This window comes from Scyliorhinus canicula, chromosome 21, assembly GCF_902713615.1.
Source record: "Scyliorhinus canicula chromosome 21, sScyCan1.1, whole genome shotgun sequence".
NCBI classification, from domain to species: Eukaryota; Metazoa; Chordata; class Chondrichthyes; order Carcharhiniformes; family Scyliorhinidae; genus Scyliorhinus; species Scyliorhinus canicula.
In genome coordinates this window covers 38204294-38226871 of record NC_052166.1, presented here as the reverse complement: position 1 = coordinate 38226871, position 22578 = coordinate 38204294, and the positions used below count along the sequence as shown (strand labels likewise).

Here is a 22578-nt window from a genome sequence, read left to right as displayed (position 1 = left end):
CAAGTCAGGAGCTCAGAGTTCGGAAAGTTCCCAGCTCTGCAAATCTGACTCAGGAGGAAGTGTCCTGGGCAGTTGGATTTTCGTGCCCAGTCGTGATGGGGCATGGGTGTTAACAGGGATTGGATCTAGTTCCCTGGAAAAGTGTGAAGACAGCCCCTGACGCTGCTGGGTTTGGAGGTAGACTGCATGAAAGGCCCACCTTGGTGCTCAGGGACTTTGGCTCACGTGTTCAAAAAAACCCAATAAAACAAAAAAACAATCCTCCGGTCTCATATCCTCCATGCCTCCCTACACACTCCTCATGCCGCATCCATACCAACCCATGCCATGCCCTGCTGCCCATCTAACCTCCGTGGTCCCATACGCTCCATGCCAGATGTGTCCCTCTATCCACTCTGTCACCCTTCACACCTTCCACACCAACCTATGCCGCTCTACCCACCCCTCATAATCTTTTTTGTCCCATGCCAAATGCCATCTCACGTCAACCACAACCCGCACCCATCGCCTTTGTCCTTCCACCCTCTTTGCCAATCAATCAAGGATCCACCATGGGCTCACCTTAGGTCCTATGCTGGTATGAGATTAATTTTCAAGTGTCTATTGCAGGTTCTATTTTTATTTTTTTTTAAAAACACATTCACAGTGGTGTCATTGGACTGGTAATCCAGGGACTCAGGATAATGCTCGAGGGACCGAGGTTCGAATCCCACCATCCCAAATGGTGAAATTTGAAACAAAATCTGGAATTAAAAATCCAATGAAATTGATGAAAACGTTATAATCACATCTGGTTCAGTAATGCCCTTTAGGGAAGGAAATCTCCCATCTGGACGTCTCCTTTACCTGGTCTGGGCTTCACGTGACTCCACATCCACAGCAGTGTGGTTGGCTCTTAAATGCCAAGGGCAAATAATGATGGTGGCACAACTAGAGCTGCCCACATCCCATAAATGAATGGAAACAAATATTCAACTGTACAATCCCAAACAACCTCTTCTAGAGGGCACCTGACCTCTCCCAGAGGTGTCCCTGAATTACCTCTCCGAAAGAATACTGTACCTCTCCAACAGGTTTGGACCTTCTCCTGACTGGTTTAATGACCACAAGCCATGTTTCGGATGTACCCTTGAAAGCAATTGAATCTGTTTGAAGGAAAATACACTTCAACATGTGCAGCTGCAAACTGCACGAATGTGCAAACTACAACCACTCCCCCACACCCCATGCCTGGGCATGACCTGATTCCTGCGTATGAGCCTGATCATAACATGTAAATCTATTAAAATTAGGTTTCTGACGTTGACCATTGGGAAACACACCCTGTCACTGGCGGGGGGGGGGGGGGGGGGGGGGGGGGGTCGTGGTTCTAATTCAGGCTTGATACTGCTGTTATTGCTCTCACAGTTTACAATATTGTCTAAAGCGTTAATATTTACAGTTTCTATATATACTAATTCCCATTTATGGTAGTTATGCGAGGTTGTAGATCTCAAGAATGTGTCTTCAAGGCGATTACAATGCATCACAAGCAATTACAATGCATCCCAGCTTTAAGCTTGTGCTGATTGTCTTTAGGCTGGCAATGGGAGCAGTGGGAGTGAAATAACATGAATATCGTTCCCCATCACATTATCACCATCATGGCTTAGCCTTTCACACTGCCACATAATGTGATTGTTCAAGCTGCTCATGGATGAAAAACTTAATTTCAACCCATTTGATGAACACCACTAAACTACTACCGAATGTTCTTCTGGCACATTGCTGGAATGGTTAGTACTTTCACTCAAACCTCACAGCAGAATTCTCATGCACAAATCTTACAAAATGCACCCCCCCCCTCTTCCCCGCCATGTATGCAAACCACTTCAACTGACCTGGCAAAATACACTTTTGCAAAAGCACGGGGTTAATTTTGACTTTGGGACACTGTAAAATAGTCGAAAATGATCAGCTGAATTGATATCGTATTTTTAACATTATTGGCCAAATGAGTTTATAATTAAATTTAGTGCAAGTGCAACGGATTATCAAAATGGATGGATTTTACTAAGAGTACAGTAAGCATAACCTTGACTAACCTTGACATATTCTATGATTTGTTAATCGTTGTATATTTGTATATGTTATACAGACTATGGCAAGCTCCCAATATTTCAGGAGATGAATAAGATCCCAGTTTGTAAAAGCATGTGATTCCAGATATCTTTTTCTACTATTGTTTGAGTTCTTCGAATAATTGAGGAGGGTTGCCAGAACAACTTGTTTCTGCCGTTTATGAAGTCTATAATGCTTCTTAACATTCTTTATAGGCAAGTATAGTACGCGTGATTGGTCACTTCTAGCACTATGTTTCTTAAACAAATAGCTATCTATTTACTGCAGTGTCACCCAGCAGAGATGGATCGCTAACTGTGCACTACTGGTTTAGAGCTAATTTAGCTCAGTGGGCTAGACAGCTGGTTTGTGATGCAGAACAAGGCCAGCAGCGGGGGTTCAATTCCCGTACCAGCTTACCCGAACAGGCGTCGGAATGTGGCGACTAGGGGCTTTTCACAGTAACTTCATACTTGTGACAATAAATTATTATTATTATTATTATTATTATTATTACACCATTCCTTTCTCAGTCACATAAAATCATCGTCTAGAATATTTCAGCCTACCGGCTGAAAAGTTGGGGGTGAGCCCACATTCGTCGGTTCGGGGACACCATTTACGGCCCGCAGATAGGTAACTGAAGTTGTGGCCCCTATGTGGGAAGATGTCCTTCATCAAGAACCGTTGGCCAATTGGATGACTGGTGGCTCACCAGGCTCAGCAACACCACCATTTCTATTGTTGGGGGCAGGGGCGGGAGGAGGTGCCCCTGTTGGGCACAGGATGCATAAACTGGAAACTCCTCCCTTGCACCTGACACCCCCTCCCATATCGTACCCACCAAGTCAGTTTTCTGGGGTTCACCTGGCAGCTTCGCACCATGGAGCTGGAGCCTCCACCTCGCTACTCAAGGGCAGGCAGGCTGGCCAACACCCACCCCGCTACTAGTAAAATTGCTGGTCAGTTGAGATGTTAACATTGTGGTTGCAAATATGGGGATGTCATTTTGTACTAGAATTCTGCAATGAGAACTGGGGAACTCTCTCTCCCCCTCCCCCTCCCCCCCCCCCCCCCGCCCCCTCCCCCCCCCCCCCCCCGCCCCCTCCCCCCCCCCCCCCCCCCCCCCCCCCCCCCCGGCCACCTCTACCATTGCCACCTGAATGTACCCCATCTCTCCACCCCAACACTGCCTGCCAGCCCATCCCCGGCAAAACATTAAAGTTAATAATTGAGCCATTAGGAAACTGAAGGAGACTGAGGAGATCTACCATGCGGGTCTAGTGAAGTCTTGTGACACTAAAACTCAGTAGAAATTTGAGTTAAACTTCACGGATGCAAACGAGAATCTTTTATTGCCTCTACTTTATTACAATTGAGAGAAGCTTAAATCTATTCTCAGTAAAGTCCAGCTCGCAAAGGAGTTAAAGAGGATGAACTTATAAACAATTTAACGTTCAAAATAATACAGAAATGGTTTCTTGCTTACGGCAAAACAGCTTGCATTTACTTCAAGAGTTAAAGTGGAAAAGGGAAAATATGAAAATAAAGATAGCGAGTAGTTAGATCAAAGTATAGAATGATCCTGGATAAAGATGGACGTGTGGACCATCATGTTAAAGAGAATTGTGTCAGTCTGAAGCCATCTGTCTACACCTCTATGTCGTCCTAATTGATTTGGGTGAGAATCAAATACATTTGATTCCATGGTTAACTGTCAATCCTCAATGTGCAACATAAGTTCTGAACGTTTCATGTTTGAATATTTGTGCATGCTGTGGAATGCGATTCTGTGCTATTATCAGGACTGGTTTCTACTGGTTTTCTGCTGACTTCTGCTTTATCCACATTCATGGTGCCTTCATATCGCTATGGTGCTTACCTTGATCTTGATTACTGGCACAGCTTATTTCTTAATGTCAAACTGACTTTGAAAATATGTTCATCAGAACAACAGCTTTTTGATTTTCTCTGCAAAAATGTTGTTTTAATCTACAATTAGTTTATGCATGTGTCAGGCTTTTGTGCTTCTGTTGAAGTTATGTGTTTTGTCATGACCTGAGGTTATGAGTGTTGAAATCCTTATTTTGAAATGGATATTAAAACTGGGCCTTAATATTTATAGTAAAATAGCCTTTGTACCGATCAGATCTATCAGGAAATAGTTGATTGCTATCAGAGACCATTCCAAACCAAATCCACGCTAGTTCTCCGTGGAGCTCTTCAAGAGAGTCCCATTCACCCACTCTATCCCCAAAGCCCCTGCAAGTTTATTTCCTTCATGTGCCCATCCAGTTTCCTTTTAAAACTGTGCATGATCTCCACTGCCATCCCCCTCTCAGACAGCGAGTTCCAGCTCATTGCCTCTTGCTGTGTAAAAAGAAAATTCTCATGCTCCCCTGACTCTCTTGCCTAAAATCTTAATCTGTTATTTTGTTGACCAGTCGTTGTCACATCCTTACACCCCAGATCCTGTTCAGCTATTTTATTGATCGGCAATTTACCATTCCACTGCTGCTCGTCACATTCCCAGTGAGTTTGATCATTATTTAGTTGTCATCTCAGCTTTGCTCAGTCACTTCACTCACTGCCCGTTTTACAATCCCTTACATTGTCAATCGTTTTACTGTTCACAACATTAACCTTCCTCTGCTTAAACACCCCATTTGCTCTGATCTGCCCAGAGAGTTAATTTTAGTTGAAAAATTGATCTCCACTGCTGATGGTGTCAAATGAAAAGATATAAGTAACATCCAGAAAATTAGTAAAGGTGGAGAAGGGGGCAAGGAAGAGACTTGCACACAATTATTTTTTAACAAACATTTTACGAGCTTTATTTAACACGTGAATTGGGGTTATTTTGGCTTGGAAAACCAGGGACTCAACCATGAATCTCGCTTTGACCTCAGAACTTGGAAATTAGGAAGGGATTCTCTGACCCCCTGCCGGGTCGGAGAATCGCGGGGGTCGCCGTGATTCCGCCCCCGCCGTCCTCCAAATTCTCCAGCCCTCCAAAGGTCGGCAAAGCGTGAATCGCATCGCCCGCCTCGGAGAATGGCGGGGACCGGCGCGACTCAATGGGCCCTGGGGCTTCCCGAATTCTCCGGCCCACAATGGCCCGAAGTCCCGCTGGTTTTTTGCCGGTCCCGCCGGCGTGGATCAGTCTAGGTTCCTTACCGGTGGGACCTGGCAGCGTGGGCGGGCTCCGGGGTCCTGGGGCGGGTGGGGGGGGGGGGGTGCGCAGGGCGATCAGGCTCCGGGGGTACCCCCATGGTGGCCTGGCCCGCGATCGGGGCCCACCGATCTGCGAGTGGCCCTGTGCCGTGGGGGCACTCTTTTCCTACGTGTCGGCCGTGTCAGCCTCCGCGATGGCCGATGCGTAGGTGAACCCCCCCCCCCCACGCGCATGCACGGGGATGACGTCAGCAGCCACTGACGCTCCCGCGCATGCGCGGGCTCTCGCCGGCCGGCGGAGTCCCTTCGGCCCCGGCTGGCGTGGCGCTAAAGATCTTGCACGGCAGCCGGCGGGGCGCAAACCACACCGGCGCCGGCTTAGCCCCTGAAGGTGCGGAGGATTCTGCACCCTTGGGGCGGGTCGATGCCGGAGTGGTTCACACCACTCTGTCCCGCCGGGTCCCCTGCCCCACCGGGTACGGGAGAATCCCGCACATGATCTTTATTCTATTGTCCATATGGCAGTGACCATGGGATTCATAGCTGCATTTATTCCATGTAAAACTCTTAAAAGTTTTAAGGGGCTGGTTTAGCACACTGGGCTAAATCGCTGGCTTTTAAAACAGACCAAGGCAGGCCAGCAGCACGGTTCAATTCCCGTACTAGCCTCCCCAGACAGGCGGCGGAATATGACGACTAGGGGCTTTCCACAGTAACTTCATTTGAAGCCTACTTGTGACAAGAAGCGATTTTCATTACATTTCATTTTCATTTTTCATTTCATAAAAGACCAAAGCTAGCACCATAAACAGAGGTGAAAAATGTATTTTCGAAGCTGATTGAGTTTTGTTTTATTTGCTCATCGGTCGTGAGGGTCGCGTGCTGGGACAGCATTTATTGTCTCATTGTCCCTGAGGGGGGCAGTTAGGAGTCAACCACGTTACTGTGGATCTGGAGTCACATGTAGGCCAGACCAGGTACGGACGACAGATTTGCTTCCCTAAAGGACATTAGTGAACCAGGTGGGTTTTTACGACCATCAATTCACGGTCATTATTTGGCTTTTAATTTTGGATTTTAATTGAATTCAACTGGGTCCCCAGCTCTAAGTCATTGGTTCACTTGTCCAGTAACAATACCACTAGGCCATCCCCTCCTCTGATTGGTGGTATTATAAACAAAATTTGCTATAGCAGCGCATCTCCTGGTGTCTGTTGTTGGCTAGACTTGCCCCTGCATCTTTGAACTCCAAAAATATTTGCCCACCAAGTTGCTGATAATGTGAGCTGATCACAACACTTGAAAGGCAGCAGGGCAGTCACCCGAGTGGAAAAAGCAATCAATGAGGTTGTAAAATGAACACACAAAATCCTGAAATTGGGTACAGAAGAGAATTAGGGAAGAAAAGAAAGTTTGGATTAGGAGAGCAAAAAATATATAAAACAAGGGAATAGTAAAAAAAGGAAATAAATTAAAATTTGAAATTCTTCAAAACGTCCTGAAAAATACTGGGTGAAATTCTCCGACCCCCACGACGGGTGGGAGAATAGCGGGAGGGCCTTCCCGACATTTTTGCCGCCCTCCCGCTATTCTCCCCCCCCCCGCCGAAGTCCCGACCCGAATCGCTGCCGCCGTTTTTTTACGGCCGGCAGCGATTCTCAGCTGTTAGATGGGCCGAAGTCCCAGCCCTTTCCGCCGTTTTTACGAACGGCAAACACACCTGGTCTTGCCGTTCGTAAAAACGGCGTCACAAACTCACTTTTTATAACCATGGCACCGATTGGCACGGCAGTACCACGGCCATGCCAAGGGTGCCATGGGCCCGCGATCGGTGGGCACCGATCGCGGGAAGCGGGCCCGATGCCCGCGCACTACTTGTCCTTCCGCCGCCCCGCAGTATCCATTCGCGGGGCGGCTGAGGGGCAACCCGGCCCGCGCATGCGTGGGTTTCGCGCAAAAACGCGATGACGTCACCCGCGGATGCGCGGGTTGGAGTCTTCCAAACTGCACATGCGCGGCTGACGTCATATGACCCGTCAGCCGGCGCTAACTCCAGCAAGCGGGCTTAATGATTTTCGTTAAGCCCGTCTTGCCGGAGCCTACGGCGTCGGGCTGCTAGCCCCGACCGGGGACCAGAATCGGTCCCCCGTCGGGAAGGGGCGCGCTGCCGTAAAACCCGCCCGGGTTTTACGGCAGCTTTACGATTTCTCCCGTTTTGGGAGAATCTCGCCCACTAAACCTGAGGGAATGGGACTGTCACTTGCAATAGTTTCTGGAAGTACTTAACATGTTTAAAAGTATACATAAGCTTGTAATGTCAAGACATAGCTTTCTGTGACAGGAATAGCAAATTTATAGACAAAAGAACGTGCAAGCTAAGGTCTAGATCAGGTTTTCAGAAAGCTAATGGCAGAGCACCACAACTTGGACAGCAACATTTAAGATGTACAAATTTTAAAATAATATAGTTTTATTAAGATTCTGTCATTTTACGCAAAAATACAATCAACAGTAATCGTAAATCAAAAAGAATAATAGACTAAACAATACAAGCCGCTTCTTGAAATGAACACCCACACCTCAAGTACTCCCTACCCTCCCCATCCCCTCTAGCAGCTAATAGTGACCTATTCATTGAAATATTGCATATACGGCTGCCATGTCCAGTAGAAACCTTCAATTGATCCTCTTTGCACGAGGTCCCCTAGCCACAGACGGCAAGGTGGCGCAGTGGTTAGCCCTGCTGCCTCATGGCACCGAGGACCCGGGTTCGATTTACACAGAGGGTAGTGGGTGCCTGGAACTCGCTGCCTGAGGAGGTGGTGAAAGCAGATACGATAGTGACGTTTAAGGGGCATCTTGGCAAGTACATGAATAGGATGGGAATAGAGGGATATGGACCATGGAAGTGTAGAAGGTTTTAGGTTAGACGGGCAGCATGGTCGGTGCAGGCTTGGAGGTTCGAAGGGCCTGTTCCTGTGCTGTACCTTTCTTTGTTCATTATTGTTTTTGTTGAAGCAGTGACTAGATATTTTCCAGTGTTCTGCAATGTTTCCTTTGACACAGTCTCCTCTGTTACTAACATTTAATTAAATAGTGGCACGGTGCTGCCTTACATTGCCAGGGACCTGGGGCACAATTCTCCCCTACCCGGCGGCGCGGGGGGTCCCGGCGTAGCGGAGTGGCGCCAACCACTCCGGCGTCGGGCCTCCCCACTAAAGGTGCGGAATTCTCCGCACCTTTAGGGGCTAGGCCCGCGCCGGAGTGGCTCCCGCTCTGCCGATGGCGCCAAAACTAGCATCAACAGCCTTTGGCGTTATGCCGCCCGGCATCGGGGCTGGCCGAAAGGCCTTCACCGGTCAGCGCATGCGCTAGAACGTCAGCGGCTGCTGACGTCACCACCGGCGCATGCGCGGTGGAGGGGGTCTATTCCACCTCCGCCATGGTGGAGGCAGTGGTGGCGGTGGAAGAAAAAGAGTGCCCCCACGGCACTGGCCCACCCGCCGATTGGTGGGCCCCAATCGCGGGCCAGGCCACCGTGGGGGCACCCCCCCCCCGGGGTCCAATCGCCCCGCGCCCCTCCCAGGACCCTGGGGGCCCGCTTGCGCCGCTAATCCCGCCGGCACAGAGGTGGTTTAAACCATGTCGGCGGGATTGGTCTGTCAGCGGCGGGACTTCGGCCCATCGCGGGCCAGAGAATCGCCTTGGGGACACGCCGATCGGCGGGGCGTGATTCCCACTCCCGCTGATTCCCGGGTGGCAGAGAATTCCGGCCACGGCGGGGCAGGATTTACGCCGGGCCCCGGGCGATTCCGCCCCTGGTTTCAATACCGGCCTTCGGGTGTATGTCTGTGTGGAGTTTGCATGTTTCCCCTCTGTTTGCGTGGGTTTCCTCCGGATGCTCCAGTTTCCTCCCACAGTCCAAAGATGTGCAGGTTAGTGGATTGGCTTTGCTAAATTGCTTCTTAGTGTCCAAAGATGTGCAGGTTAGGTGGGCTTACAGTTATTGGGTAGGGCAGTGGGCCTCGGTATAGTGTTCTTTCAGAGGGTCAGTACAAACTCAATGGGCTGAATGGCCTTCTGCACTTTAGGGATTCCACAAATTCTATGGTAAATATAAATCTTTGCTCTGGGTTATAATTTGCTGTACCAAGCCATCTAACGTGAGTTAGACTTGCGCTTGCACCTTTAGATTTATAAGTTTTTTGAACAACATAATCCGAGAGCATGCTGACCAGGAAAGGAATCAAGGAATTGTCATTGATAAATCGATGAAACCAGAGTAAAAAAGACAAATTTGTTACAAGAACAGAGAATGTAGAACAAATAAATCAATGTTATGTTGTTGCTGCAGATGTTGCTCGAACCCCCCCTAGAGTTCTGGGTATAGTTCAATCGCCTCTTTCTTGCTTTTGAGCAGTTATAGAGGAGATGTCAACAATGTAATTAAGAGTAATGGATAAGAAATTGATTGTTTCCTGTTTGAATAAGGTGTCGAGCTGATGCAACTGCAAGTTTTCTATATTATCAAGGCATTGACAACATTTATTTTCATTGTTTGTTATGGTCAAAGCTCAAATGCACAGGACAAAACTAAAAGTTTCAGCTATTTGGTATAAGATATCAAATACAAGGGGCTTGATTTTTCATGACCCCCGTAACGTGTTTCGCAGTGGCCATTAGCCGGCGGAACATGTGGCGGGGATTGGCCATCAGCGGGACCGAAACATCCAGCAACTCTACAGAGGAGGAATACAATTATGGAATGTTACCAAGGGGACTGACAGGTGATTAGTAACTCCAGCAACAAAGGGCCTAACCATTTCCTCATGGTCATGAGTGGCATTCTCAATGTTGGATCACCTACCTTTGGAGGTTGGTTTAGCTCAGTTGGCTGGACGTCTGGTTAGCGATGCCGAGTGACGAATACAGCGCAGGCTATATTCCGGTGCCTGCTGAGGTCACCCATGAAGGCCCCGCTTTCTGGACCTTGCCCCTCGCCTGAGATGTGGTGACCCTCAGGTTAAATCACCACCAGTCAACTCTCTCTAAAAAGGAGAGAGCAGCCTATGGTCCTCTGAGATTATAGTGACTTTTTGATTTTGGGATCGGCTGGATGGCAGGTTCGTGATGCGGAGAGTCACCAGCAGCGTGGGTTCAATTCCCGTACTGGCTGAGGTTACCCCTGTCGGTCCCGCCTTCTTAATCTTGAAATGCTGAAAAAAATCAGCAGATCTGGCAACATCTGTGGAGTTGAGCTTTCCAGTCTGTATGACTCTTCTCCAGAGCTAGAACCTTTAGCCCTAATGATTGGGTCATCTTTGGAAGGTGCCTGACCATGTGGCCTGTGTGCAAGGTGCTCCGACAACCTCAGCAGAGGTAGGGGCAGCCTGCTAACTGTTGTTGTCTGAGATGACTTTGGTAGATCTTCTCTGTAGGCTTGAGGGTTGGTTGGCCCCGGCCTGCTGTGGGTCTTCTGTTCTAGAGCACGTGCACTCTCCTTGGCCTGGCCTGCTGAAGTTGATGAGGTCACAGGCCGAGGAGACTTTGAGCAGTCGGACAACCTTGGAGTGTCCTGGGTGGATACCGTCAGGGTTTTTGGCTGCCGCTGCTCCTCCCTTGGACTATCTGAATGCTCCCTTCTGACTCCTTGAGGAGAAATGGCACCTTGAGGGAGGTGGAGGTACCCTATCCCCTCTCGCACCAGCAGGTCCAAGCGCAAACCCAGCAGAACCTGCTGGACTTGGGTCTCCAAGGTGGCCCTCACCCTTCCCATGGAGGTTTTGATTGACTTGAATCTGGAGCGCCGACAGCAGACAGAACATGAACAGACTCCTCCATCCTGTGTTCCAGTCTGGTGACGGCATCTGACAACCCTGCCTGATGTTCCCCTTGCCTGACTCTGCATCTCCAACATTTATCTCAGGGCCGATTACAGCGGATTGACACAGACTCAATGGAGACCTGGTCTCCTCAGAGTGTCAAAGACCTTGACTGTCACTGCCTCTGCCTGCTGTGGACACGTATCCGTGAGGTCACCACCAGATTGCGACCGTGAGCCTACTTTGGAACTAGGTCTCATCAAAGTGCGTGTATCTGTGTTGGTGGAGGTGTAGTTGAATGCAGTGATGGGTCTTTCATAGATTTCACAGAATTTACAGTGCAGAAGGAGGCCATTTGTCCCATCGAGTTTGCACCAGCCCTTGGAAAGAACACCCCACCCAAACCCACAGCTCCCCTATCTCCATAACCCAGTAGCCCCACCTAACCTTCCTGGACACTAAGGGCAATTTATCATGGCCAATCCACCTAACTTGAACATCTTTGGACTGTGGGATAAAACCGGAGCACCCGGAGGAAACCCATGCAGACACAGGGAGAAAATGCAGACTCCGCACAGATAGTGACCCAAGCGGGAATTGAACCTGGGACCCTGGAGCTGTGAAGTATCAGTGCTAACCACTGTGCTACCGTGCTACCCATACCGTGCCAAGGGAGCCTCTTCCTCAGAGACTTTCGCTGCCTCTTAATCTCAGATGCTCTAGCGCTTGTGGCTGAGGCACTTTCTTGGCATCTTGCTCCATCTTTTCTTGCTGGTGACTGGAATGGGGAGAAGTGATAATTAGTGATTGACTAGGCAGCCTCCGATGTTACAGGTCACTCACAGTCATTGTTCACATATTGACGATGTATGCGGGATGGGCCCTCACTGGCTTGTTGATCCTGCCTTCTGGGCAGGAGTGATCTCTGTCTTCACCAGTAAGCTCTGCTGCTTGCTCCTCTTGAGAGGAGAGTGCGCTCAGCGCTGAGGTCCCCCCCTCTGGTCTTTGCGCTTTCCCATCGGTTGCGAGCCACCTTGTTTTGCTTAAAAACAGATGAATTGACTGTGAGCACTATTGATGAAGGAAAATTTCAGAAGCATGTATGTTTGTTGTCCCTGCTGAGCCCTCCTCAGTAAGGGATTAAGATGTGCAGGATCTTACATGAGATATGACCTTAAACTGGCTGGTAGACATTCAGTGCTGATGTTCTATCTGTTGATCGTGTGTGGCATTCCTGTAGATTCTAACCCTTAAACTGGCTGATGCCCTCATGAGATGTGGGTTTGGGATGTGTTAAAGTTTCACTTTCTCTGCATTGCAATGGAGTCCTTTATTGTTAGCCATGGGTGCTGATCTCCCTGGCAACCTCCTCCCACGCTGACATGATTAAGTGGGAGGAACTAGCACTCCCATCCTTCGGAAAGAGGACCTCCCACGTCATCTGGATGCTCTGGAGGAGAATGCCCTATGGGTGGCCTTGTTGAACCGTGGAGCCGAAGATTAGTTTTGTTTTGTTTTGTCGCCATGGTAATGGAGAAGTTCACAACACACTCGGCCTGCAGTAAGTGAACGTCTGTTCGGGTGCTATTTTAAAATGGCAGCAGAACACTTTGGCCTAATGAGGTAATAGCGGGCCGGACAAATCACTACCTACCCTGCCACGGGATCCTCACTGATGCATAATTAATGAGCTGAAATGCAGAAAACCAGGTGCAAAAATCCACTCCGCCACCCAGTGAGACACACCGATGTTCCTGCCCGTCACCGCATTTAATTAATTAATTAATAATCCTCATTGGCACAATTGGCTTACTTTAACACTGCAATGAAGTTACTGTGAAAAGCCCCTAGTCGCCACAATCCGGCGCCTGTTCGGGTACACAGAGGGAGAATTCAGAAAGTCCAATTCACCTAACAAGCACGTCTTTCGGGACTTGTGGGAGGAAACCGGAGCATCCGGAGGAAACCCACGCAGACCCGGGGAGAAAGTGCAGACCCCGCACAGACAGTGACCCAAGCCGGGAATCGAACATGGGACCTTGGTGCGGTGAAGCAACAGTGCTAACCTCTGTGCTGCCGTGCCGCACAATGAATGGACAATTCTGACTTCAATGCTTGTCAAAACATTGCAGACAAGTGCTCTTCAGCTTGCTGCAGTAAGGCACACAGATGTTGGAGATTTATCCTCACACATCACGTTCAACGATAATTAATTGTGAACTGACAAAGCATTGTTTATGAAGTCCATTGATTTACAATAGCAGGTTGTTATAATTATTGGAAGTTTGCAGCTGATGTTTGAAGCAAGTTGATTGTTGATGTTAGTAAGCATCAGTGTTATTTAGTAGACTGAGCACTTTCTAAGATATCATTTGCTTTTGTCTTCCAGGATTGCTGGAGAAGGTATTGGGCAAACTGCTGTTAAGGTAGGACTAAATGCCACTTTTTCTGTTTACCATTAATCATTTTAAGTATTAATGCAATTCTGTAATAATTATGAATATTGGTTACAGTGAAATGGTTTTTGTCATTTATATGAAGATAAAAGTTGGAAATACTGGTTATATATTTTTTACAAGATTTACATATCCTGTTGCGAAATTCAGGAATTTGTTTCTTGGGAGTTATCAAGTGCATCTAATTTTTTGTTCTTTATTCTTTCATGGGAAGTGGGTATCGCAGGCAAGACCAGTAATGGTTGTCCTTCCCTAATTCCCTCAAGACGGAACTGCGGCACAGTGGCCAGCACTGCTGCCTCACAGTGCAAGGGACCCGGGTTCGATGTTCAATTCCAGCCTTGGGTGAATGTCTGTGTGGAGTTTGCACTTTCTCCCCGTGTCTGCATGGGTTTCCTCCGGGTGCTCCGGTTTCCTCCCACAGTCCAAACTTGTACAGGTTAGGTGAATTGGCCATGCTAAATTGCCCCTTCGTGCCCAGAGATATACAGGTTAGGTGGAGTTACGGGAATAGGGTAGGGGAGTGGGCCTAGATAGGCCCTCTTTCAGAGGGCCAGTTCAGACTCGATGGACCAAATGTCCTCCTTCTGTGCATTAGGGAGTCCATGATTCTAATTTCCCTCAAACTGAATCGCCTGCTCAGCCATTTTAGAGGGCAGTTAAAAGTCAGCCACATTGCTGTGGATCTGGACTTGCATGTAGGCCAGGCCAGGTGAAGACAGCAGATTTCCTTCCCTGAATGGCACTAGTAAACCAGATGAATTTTTACGACAATCAGTGGCAGTGTCAGAGCAGCCATTTTGGAAGCTAGATCTATACTACGGTATGATTAGTGAAATTTAAATTCCACCAACAATCGTTGCGTCCTCAGTCCTCAAGCTGAAAACATTTGGATTACTTGTTGAGTGATGCTATCACTGGACCACCATCTCCCCCAGCACCTGACTTGTGAGAATGCCCCGTGCATGGCTGGGGTTGTTGGGGATGAGGTAGAAGAGTGAGAGATTGTGTTTAAAAGGCTTGGGGATGGAGGGGCCCCTGGGGGGATGGCTCCAATTAGAAAATAAAAGGGGGCCAGTGATAGAGGCGTGTGTGTCCCCCCCCCCCCCCGCCGTTCTCGCCCGAGGGCTGAGCAGACTTACCTGCCAGGTTTCCGCCACTCCACAATCTCTTCCCAGTGGGCTCAAAATCCAGGCCAATGATTGACCATTTGAGGGTCTCAACTAGGATGATGGTTGGCAGGCCACCCTCGGCCTCACCCTCTCCCATGTAAGATTTCTGACCGGAATGGGGCAGGTGGATAGGCAGTGGGAAGGCTGATCAGAGAGGTTTACAGCTGCCCTGCTTGCAAGCCTGCTGGCAGTGACCTATAAACTTCCGCCAAATCCGTTGTGTATAGTATTCTTCCAATTTATGCGCAAATTGTGTTCCAACACCGAATGTATTTTTTTCGCATTACTACTTTGGTTGCCAAATACAAGAGATTTACAAAAACAACTTAATTATTGTCAAAGCATGTTTATTTTAAAATGCATTAGATAGTGTGGGTGTTCCTTCTGGGATTTTTTTCAAGGTTGGAGTCAAATTTGATTTTAGTGGAATTGTTCTTTGAGTTTCATATACTTGTTGGAGAAATGTAGTTACGGATATGAATACTAAAAACAAATGATCTTTCATCCAATCACTTTCCACAGAAAAAGCTTTGTTGCCAAATATGACTTTATCAGCCAGTGAGGAAAACGATTACTGCCATTAATTTACAGGGAAGAAGAAATCAAATTTTATTGCTTGTGTTTTGGGGATCCTGCCCCACAATCTGGCTGTTTTAATTTTGACTGTGTCAGGGACTATAACTTCATACTGTATATTTTTTTAGAAAATATGTGTAGATGTGCTCACTGCTCTTTCTAAACATTTTAAAACTGACAAAGACCTTTAAAGTGGCTGAAACTGTGTGTGTCTGTGACCCCTGACCAAGCCATAGCACCTAGCAACAGTAACGGGAACACTCCAGCGTTGCTATAGCTCACCGCGCCGAACATTAAACAAGAATCCCCGAACGAGGCCAAGGTCCCATTAAAAAACCAATGTCGCGATTCTCCGCCCTGCACGCCGGGTGGGAGAATCGCAGGAGGGCCGGGCGAATCATGCCATGCCGCCCTGGCACCCCCCGCGATTCTCCCACCCCCCCAAAATGGCGTGTTGCGTTTTGCGACAGGCCGCTCGGAGAATCGCCGCTCGCCGTTTCTAACGGCGACCGCCGATTCTCCGGCCCGGATGGGCTGAGCGGCCTGCCGAACCCGACCGGTTCACGCCGGCGCCAATCACACCTGGTCACTGCCGGCGTGAACAGCGCGCGACCGCTGTGTGTGGGGCCTGTGGGTGGCGGAGGGAGGATCAAGCACCACGGGCGTGCTCAAGAGGTGTCTGGCCCGCGATCGGTGCCCACCGATCATCGGGCAGGCGTCTCTAAAAGACGCACTCTTTTCCCTCCGCCGCCCCGCAAGATCAAGCCGGCATGTCTTGCGGGGCAGCGGAGGGGAAGACGGCAACCGCGCATGTGCGGGTTGGCACTGGCCAACCTGCGCATGCGCGGCTGATGTCACTTAGGCACCACCGGCCGCGTCATTTCCGGCGCGCCGCTTTGACACAAGGGTCAAGGCCCGGCGCGCAAAATTCATGCGCTGCCGCTCCTGGGGGGGGGGGGGGGGGGGGGGGGAGAATAGGGGGCGAGGAGCGGCCTCCGACGCCGCTCCGGGTTTCACCCCACCGTCGGCTGTTTGTCTCCCTTTGGGAGAATTGCGCCCCAAATCTCCTGGCAATCTGTCGAATCACAGTCCCTGGGTTTGAATAGCTGAACCCACAGGGTACCACGGTGGCCGGAGAGGAGCTAAGCTGGGCCGGAACTGCTCTGCCCTCTGGTCAAAAAAACATGGCAGTCAGAGTGAATTTCCCAGCATTGCCCTGCCGATAGACAGCAGGGACCATTCCTTACCTGCTGTGTGCTAACCACCCTACAAAACCCCCAGACTCTTTAGAGGACACTTCAGCAGAAGGTGGACGTGCAGTGTTCTGAAACCAATAGCTTTGCCTATGCCTGATCCCCAAGAGAGGATAATTCAGAACTCCGACTCCGAGGAGACTTCATATGAAGTTGGATTTGCATCTTCCCAGGTCACCTAATTATTCCACAACCCAGGATAGGGAAATATCCTTGCTGATGCACTACCCAACTTCAAAATAAAATGTAGCGGGGAACTGCCATTGCCCCTGCTGAGTGTGACGTGCCAGTGTGAATGAAAGAATGGATGGATACCTCTTTTCCTCCTGTGGTTCTTTCATGAGACTGCAAGTAAATGAAATAAAATTATTTCTATCTCTGGGACAACAAGAACCATGAGGATCGAAGACCTCAAACTATATTTTCATAAAACATATGTAGATATGCTCATTGCTATTTCTAAAAACTAATGCAGCCTTTAAAATGGCTGAAATTGTGTTTGTCTGTGACCCCTGAACAAAAACTGTGATTTGACTGTTTTAGGAAAATTCAGACCTTGTTATCTCTGAGGAACCACTAATGATATCCTGTAGACTGTGCAGCCCAACTTGAAAGAGAGCTATACAAAGGCCATCTGGACTTAACAACCCAGGCTGGTCAAAAAGAGATGGATGCTCTGTTAAGACAAAAGCCCCACAACAGTTTCATTTCTAATGGCTGAAACGTGTAAGTCTCTGGAATCCAGATGATGGATGCACGTCCTTTGTCAAAATTGGTGTAGAGGTGGATGTCTTGTGACATGTGCTGCTGGCTTGTGGAACAAGTACTGATGCCTTGTTGAATTGAAAGCTTATTCTGTTGCTTTAACATCTGTCTAGCAAGCCACACCGAAGGAGCTCTAGCCCAAGCAGGTCACCTGACCCCATCTACCCTGCTTCGTTGGAAGTTCTGGGCCATTGCCTCCAAGACTAATGCATCGCTGTGTGCCATCAGTTTTCAGCTCATCAACCTCCGTCAAAGAATACCTCATTGGATTTTGATTTGACCTCTGGAACCCATGTGAAGCAATATTTCTTTTCTCTGTGGTCCCTGCACTATAAATCTTTCTTTTCTTCATTCCTCTCTTTGCTCTCTGGATGTTAGGGGGACATCGCGGACCCTCTCTTTGCATTTTGAGTGTGTGAAAGTAAACTAACCCTTTGGGTTCATCCTATCTCGAGTTTGCTGCGGGGCTATTAATAGAAAATTGGACCACACCAAAACCGAGGGATTGGGAAACACGCCACTGCTGAGAAAGAGGGAAACAAATCAAAAACACCTTTCTGTTTACGGATGGGTAGTGAGATGCAAAATCAGTGCTGTTTAAATCAACCCCCACTTTCTTCCCGTAACAACTGACTTTAGATGACTGAATAAATCAAATTCCTTTCTGACTCGGTGGGGTTGTGAAATACGGCCCAGTGTTTTGAAATTCATGTTCTGCAACCCCACCTGTGTTCTCCAGTCACATCTAAATCGATAGCTTTGGGAATGATTTTCACCGAATGTTTGGTGATTTAGTGATTTGGCACAAGCCTGAAGTTGAACTGAGATTGTTTTGATGGGGATACGTGTGACACAAATATTTCCTAACAGTGACGAGCTTTCCCATGACCTCTGAAATCGAATTGCAGTCTCTGCAAAACCCCTTCATATTGATTATATTCTTGAATTGTTTCTGGATTTATGGTTCTTTCCCCATTATACATCTCCTCCATTCCCCCCCCCTCCCCCGCCCCACCCACCGAGACACATTGATCTGCCATTTGCTATCTTAGCTAAGCATTCTGTAGACAGTGTACCAAGTGCGATTCACACTGGGTTTGAAGTGCATAGTCACTTACCAGGCCCTGCTTTCAATTAGTATTAATTATTTATCACAGTTCCCACTGTTGTTCCTTCTAATGAGTTTGTAATTATCTGTAACAGCATACGGACACTGGATTAATGCGATGTCGTAGCGAGAGTTTACGCTCTGATTTTGTGTGGCTAGAATAAAGTTAATTAATTAAAGTAAACAAAACTATTTCATGGATCAATATACCAAAACTGAGTGATTTTCTTTTTAATCGGGTGTTAAGGATGTGCCTTCACCACCAGTGTCATATCAACGAAAAAGAAAAATTTTCCTGTCGTCGTTTTTCTCCTTTCCCAACTGCCGTGCTTTGGTCAGGAGATTGAGTAATACTGGAACAAAGATTTATTCCTGGGAGTTAAATGCTCTGTTCTCTGCAGTCAGTTTCGGCTCCACGTAGATAAACAACAGCAGTGGGTTGAGGAATGATTATCAGTTGCATGGGTAAACATGAGCAAATGCATGCAAGACTCCACCTTTGCTCCCTCCAGCAGGGTACAATGGGAGGGTATCTGCTTTTCGTTTTTTCTTTTGGAGGTTAACAAAAATTAAGCATGCAGAGGCTGATATACGTGTGGTGTCAGCAAGGCTGGTTCTCCTGAGACACTGCAGGGTGGGAAGTCAGTACTTCATTGGCTCTTCTTTGGTATGGCAGCACAGAGGTTAGCACTGCTGCCTCACAGCGCCAGGGACCCAGCTTCAATTCCAGCCTTGGGTGACTGTGTGGAGTTTGCACGTTCTCCCCATGTCTGCGTGGGTTTCTCCCCGGTGCTCCAATTTCCTCCCACAGTCCGAAGTTGCGCAGGTTAGATGGATTGGCCATGCTAAATTGCCCTTAGTGTCCAGGGATTCCAGGGATGTGCGGGCTAGGTGGGGTTATGGGGTGGCAGGGATAGGGTGGGAGCCTGCTTAGGGTACTCTTTCACAGGGGCGGTGCAAACTCGATGGGCCAAATGGCCTCCTTCTGCACTGCTGTGGTTCTATGAGTTTCCAACTACATGGGCATGCCCAATTGTGAGGACAAGGCAACATTCTGTATTGCTGCCATGTTTGTGTATTAATTCCATGCCTCAGGAAATGGAAGAAGGAACAAGCTACTCAAACATTCAGTCACACAAAGTAATTGCATACTGTGTGTTCACAGAACCATATCAGGTGGCTTAGAGCCAGGATCTTCTGTTGCATGGATAAGGCAGGGTCCTTTCTCCACTTGTTTCATGTCGTTCGCTCTTTGCGGAGCAGGACTGGTGAGATGCATCAGGTTGCCATCATCCCTGGTACGTGGTAATCAATGAAAGCACCAGTTTTATGTCCCTACATCGCTTAAAATTTCTTATCATTAGGGCTTAAGGCTGCTGTGTGTAACCTCTATTCGTTTCTGATCTCTGTTAACAGATACCGTATACTATGTTCATACATATTGCCATTACATGCTGTACTTAATTCTAATTCATCTGTATCTCATACTTTTATGGCACAATTGTATGTGCTTCATAAGCTAAGTTATAATTAATGTGATCTGATGAGAAATTCCCTTTGCATGAGTAAATAGGTAATAATGAATGGTTTCAGTGCAGAAATTCATTTACCTATTGCTCAAACTTGACATTTGATTAAAAAATTCAGTTACAGCTCCACTTCAGAGCCAAGACTAGAAAATAAGCACCATTATTTTTACATTTAACTTGGCTTGAACATTCGATTGACATCCTGAAACCTTCAGATAAATAAGCGGAATAGAACCAAATGTACTTTGATGTGGAAGCTTCCCGTGTCTAGGGAAGCGCGAGGCAGACAAAGCATGGGGTTAGGTCAATTTTCATAGCAGGTTCTTCCTGGACAAGTCATCAATCTATAACCAGAACTTGAGAGGCGCCACTCCACATCAAATATGGCTGACCAGGAGACACTCCCATACCTACCATCAGCTATAGAATGAAGGATTTACAGGTTGATGCTCAATCTGTTTGGCCGTGTTGTGATCACACCTTCTGTGACCACCAAATCCTGGGATGAAATATTATGGTATGCAGGTGGGGGCGCCCATAAAATTCCCCAGGGGGCTCTCCTGCCACCCTCCTGTCCATCCCCAACCTGTGCACAAATATATGTGGGACAGGTGAGGCCCGGGACAGTGAGCCCCCATCACCCCATTTGAGGCTTTTAAGTGACCAATTATTGGCTATTTATCATTGAGGCCGGTGTGAGGAATTTAGGGGAAGGGGGGAAGCCCAGCAGGTCACTCTGCTCGAGTGTTGGGTAGGTATGCCACCCTTAACTGCCCTTTTCCAAACATAAGGCTCCCTCCGCCATGCCAACCAAGTTATTCCCCCATGAGTTCTACTTCTCCTTACCCCTCCGTCCTTTTCATCAAAAACCAAAACAGTTGTGGCCTCACCTCTCCTCCCTATCATGAGATCACCCACATTTAATTGGCCCTGGACTCCAGAACATGAAGCTTGGCACTGCGTTGAATCCCAGCCTGGCCATTGCTGCGACTGGCACTGCTGGAACTACAGAGCAATGTATGCAATAAGGTTTATTCCAGTCGGTAGTAAATTGCTGTGCACAGTAAATTGTAGAAAATATTCCGCATTTTGTATAAGCAAGGAGCCATAGATGCCAATGTAGCATGCACATTGTAAATTGTTGCCCATGGCTACAATCACCCTGAGGAAAGTAGTATAATTGTTATACGTGAAAACAATTCTGTAAAATTGTGCATTTGACAAAGGTGGCAGACCCATTTGAACGCTATTATTATGCCGGTAAATTGCTCAGCTCACACTGTAAATCCATTAAGGGTTTCTTTTAAATATTTAAGCCGCCTTCTCTCTTCCAGCCAGGCAAATGAAAATGGGGGATAAACTGTTTTAATCTGGAGAGTTTTTCCATTTGGACTACATTGATAGACAACTATCCCCAAATGAATTCTAAAAATTGAGATCCTCCTCTCAGAGACCACGGATTTTAATCTGAATCAACTAAGTCGGCCATTCGCTCCGTAAATATTCAATTGGGCAAACTGATGGAGCTGACACAAATTGCTCCAAGGCAATTGTAATACCGGTGACCTTGCAGAATATATTGTTTAAGCTTGTTAAACAAAATAATGAACTGATTATCTAAAGTACGTGCGTTCTATATGTTGCTTAATCCATTGCCGATTTCGTTTTTTTATAAATTCATTCAACCTCGGTAGAATAGAATAGAATAGAATTTACAGTGCAGAAGAAGGCCATTTGGTCCATCGAGTCTACACCAACCCCTGAAAGAGCACCCTACCTAAGCCCACACCTCCACCCTATCCCTGTAACCCAGCAACCCAACATTTGGACACTACAGGGCAATTTAGTGTGACCAATCCACCAAACCCGCACATCTTTGGACTATGGGAGGAAACCAGAGCACCCGGAGGAAACTCATGCAGACATGGGGAAGACGTGCAGACTCCACACAGACAGTCGCCCAAGTTGGGAATCGAACCTGGGACCCCGGAGCTGTGAAGCAGTGCTACCCACTGTGCTCCAGTTCTGCCCCTATTTCTAACACAAAAACATACTTCTATATTTCATTGCGACCGTTAGTGAAGGAGTCAACAACAGATTCAGGGCTGGGTAGCCTCCCATGCAGGTCAGATTCTGACAGTTCTTTTTGCACAGGGTACGGCAATGCAGTTGCATTCTTGGCACCCTGCATTGGGACATTTGACTTGTGCTGAAAGGTTTCAAAGCACAAAGGTTGTGCCTGGGGAGGAAATATTCCAAATAATTTGGTTCTCTTCAGGCTGCTACATGGACCTTCTGCTGCACGGGCAGATGTGTTGCAAGATCCACTCTCAGGGTTTTCTTTGGGGCGGGGAGTGCCTCTCTGGTCACTTCATGGGTGATGGGAAAGTGAGAAAAGAGGCTAAAAACCCCTCTCTCCCCACCCACCACATTTGCACTGTCAAGCTAAACCTGCAGCTACTCCAGGCAAAGGCTCCATTACAGCAGATTGGGGAAGGCCCAGAAATGTTGGAGCAGCAAAATTGTGCCGGGGGGGGGGGTAGGTCACAAATGTTTTCTAGAGTATAATTTCCTCTTTGATGGCCAGGGAATTGATTTACTCTCTAGATGCAAAAGGAAAATG

General features: G+C 47.9%; 1 protein-coding gene across 5 annotated transcripts in view; it reads left to right on the top strand.

Annotated features, from left to right (window-relative positions):
- Positions 1-22578, top strand: part of whrna (whirlin a) — a 251445-nt gene that overhangs the window by 143684 nt on the left and 85183 nt on the right. For all 5 annotated transcript variants that reach the window (XM_038781827.1, XM_038781825.1, XM_038781826.1 and 2 more), the window contains exon 6: positions 13486-13522. In XM_038781827.1, coding sequence (XP_038637755.1) covers positions 13486-13522 — 37 coding nt within the window. The remainder of the gene's footprint in view (positions 1-13485; positions 13523-22578) is intronic.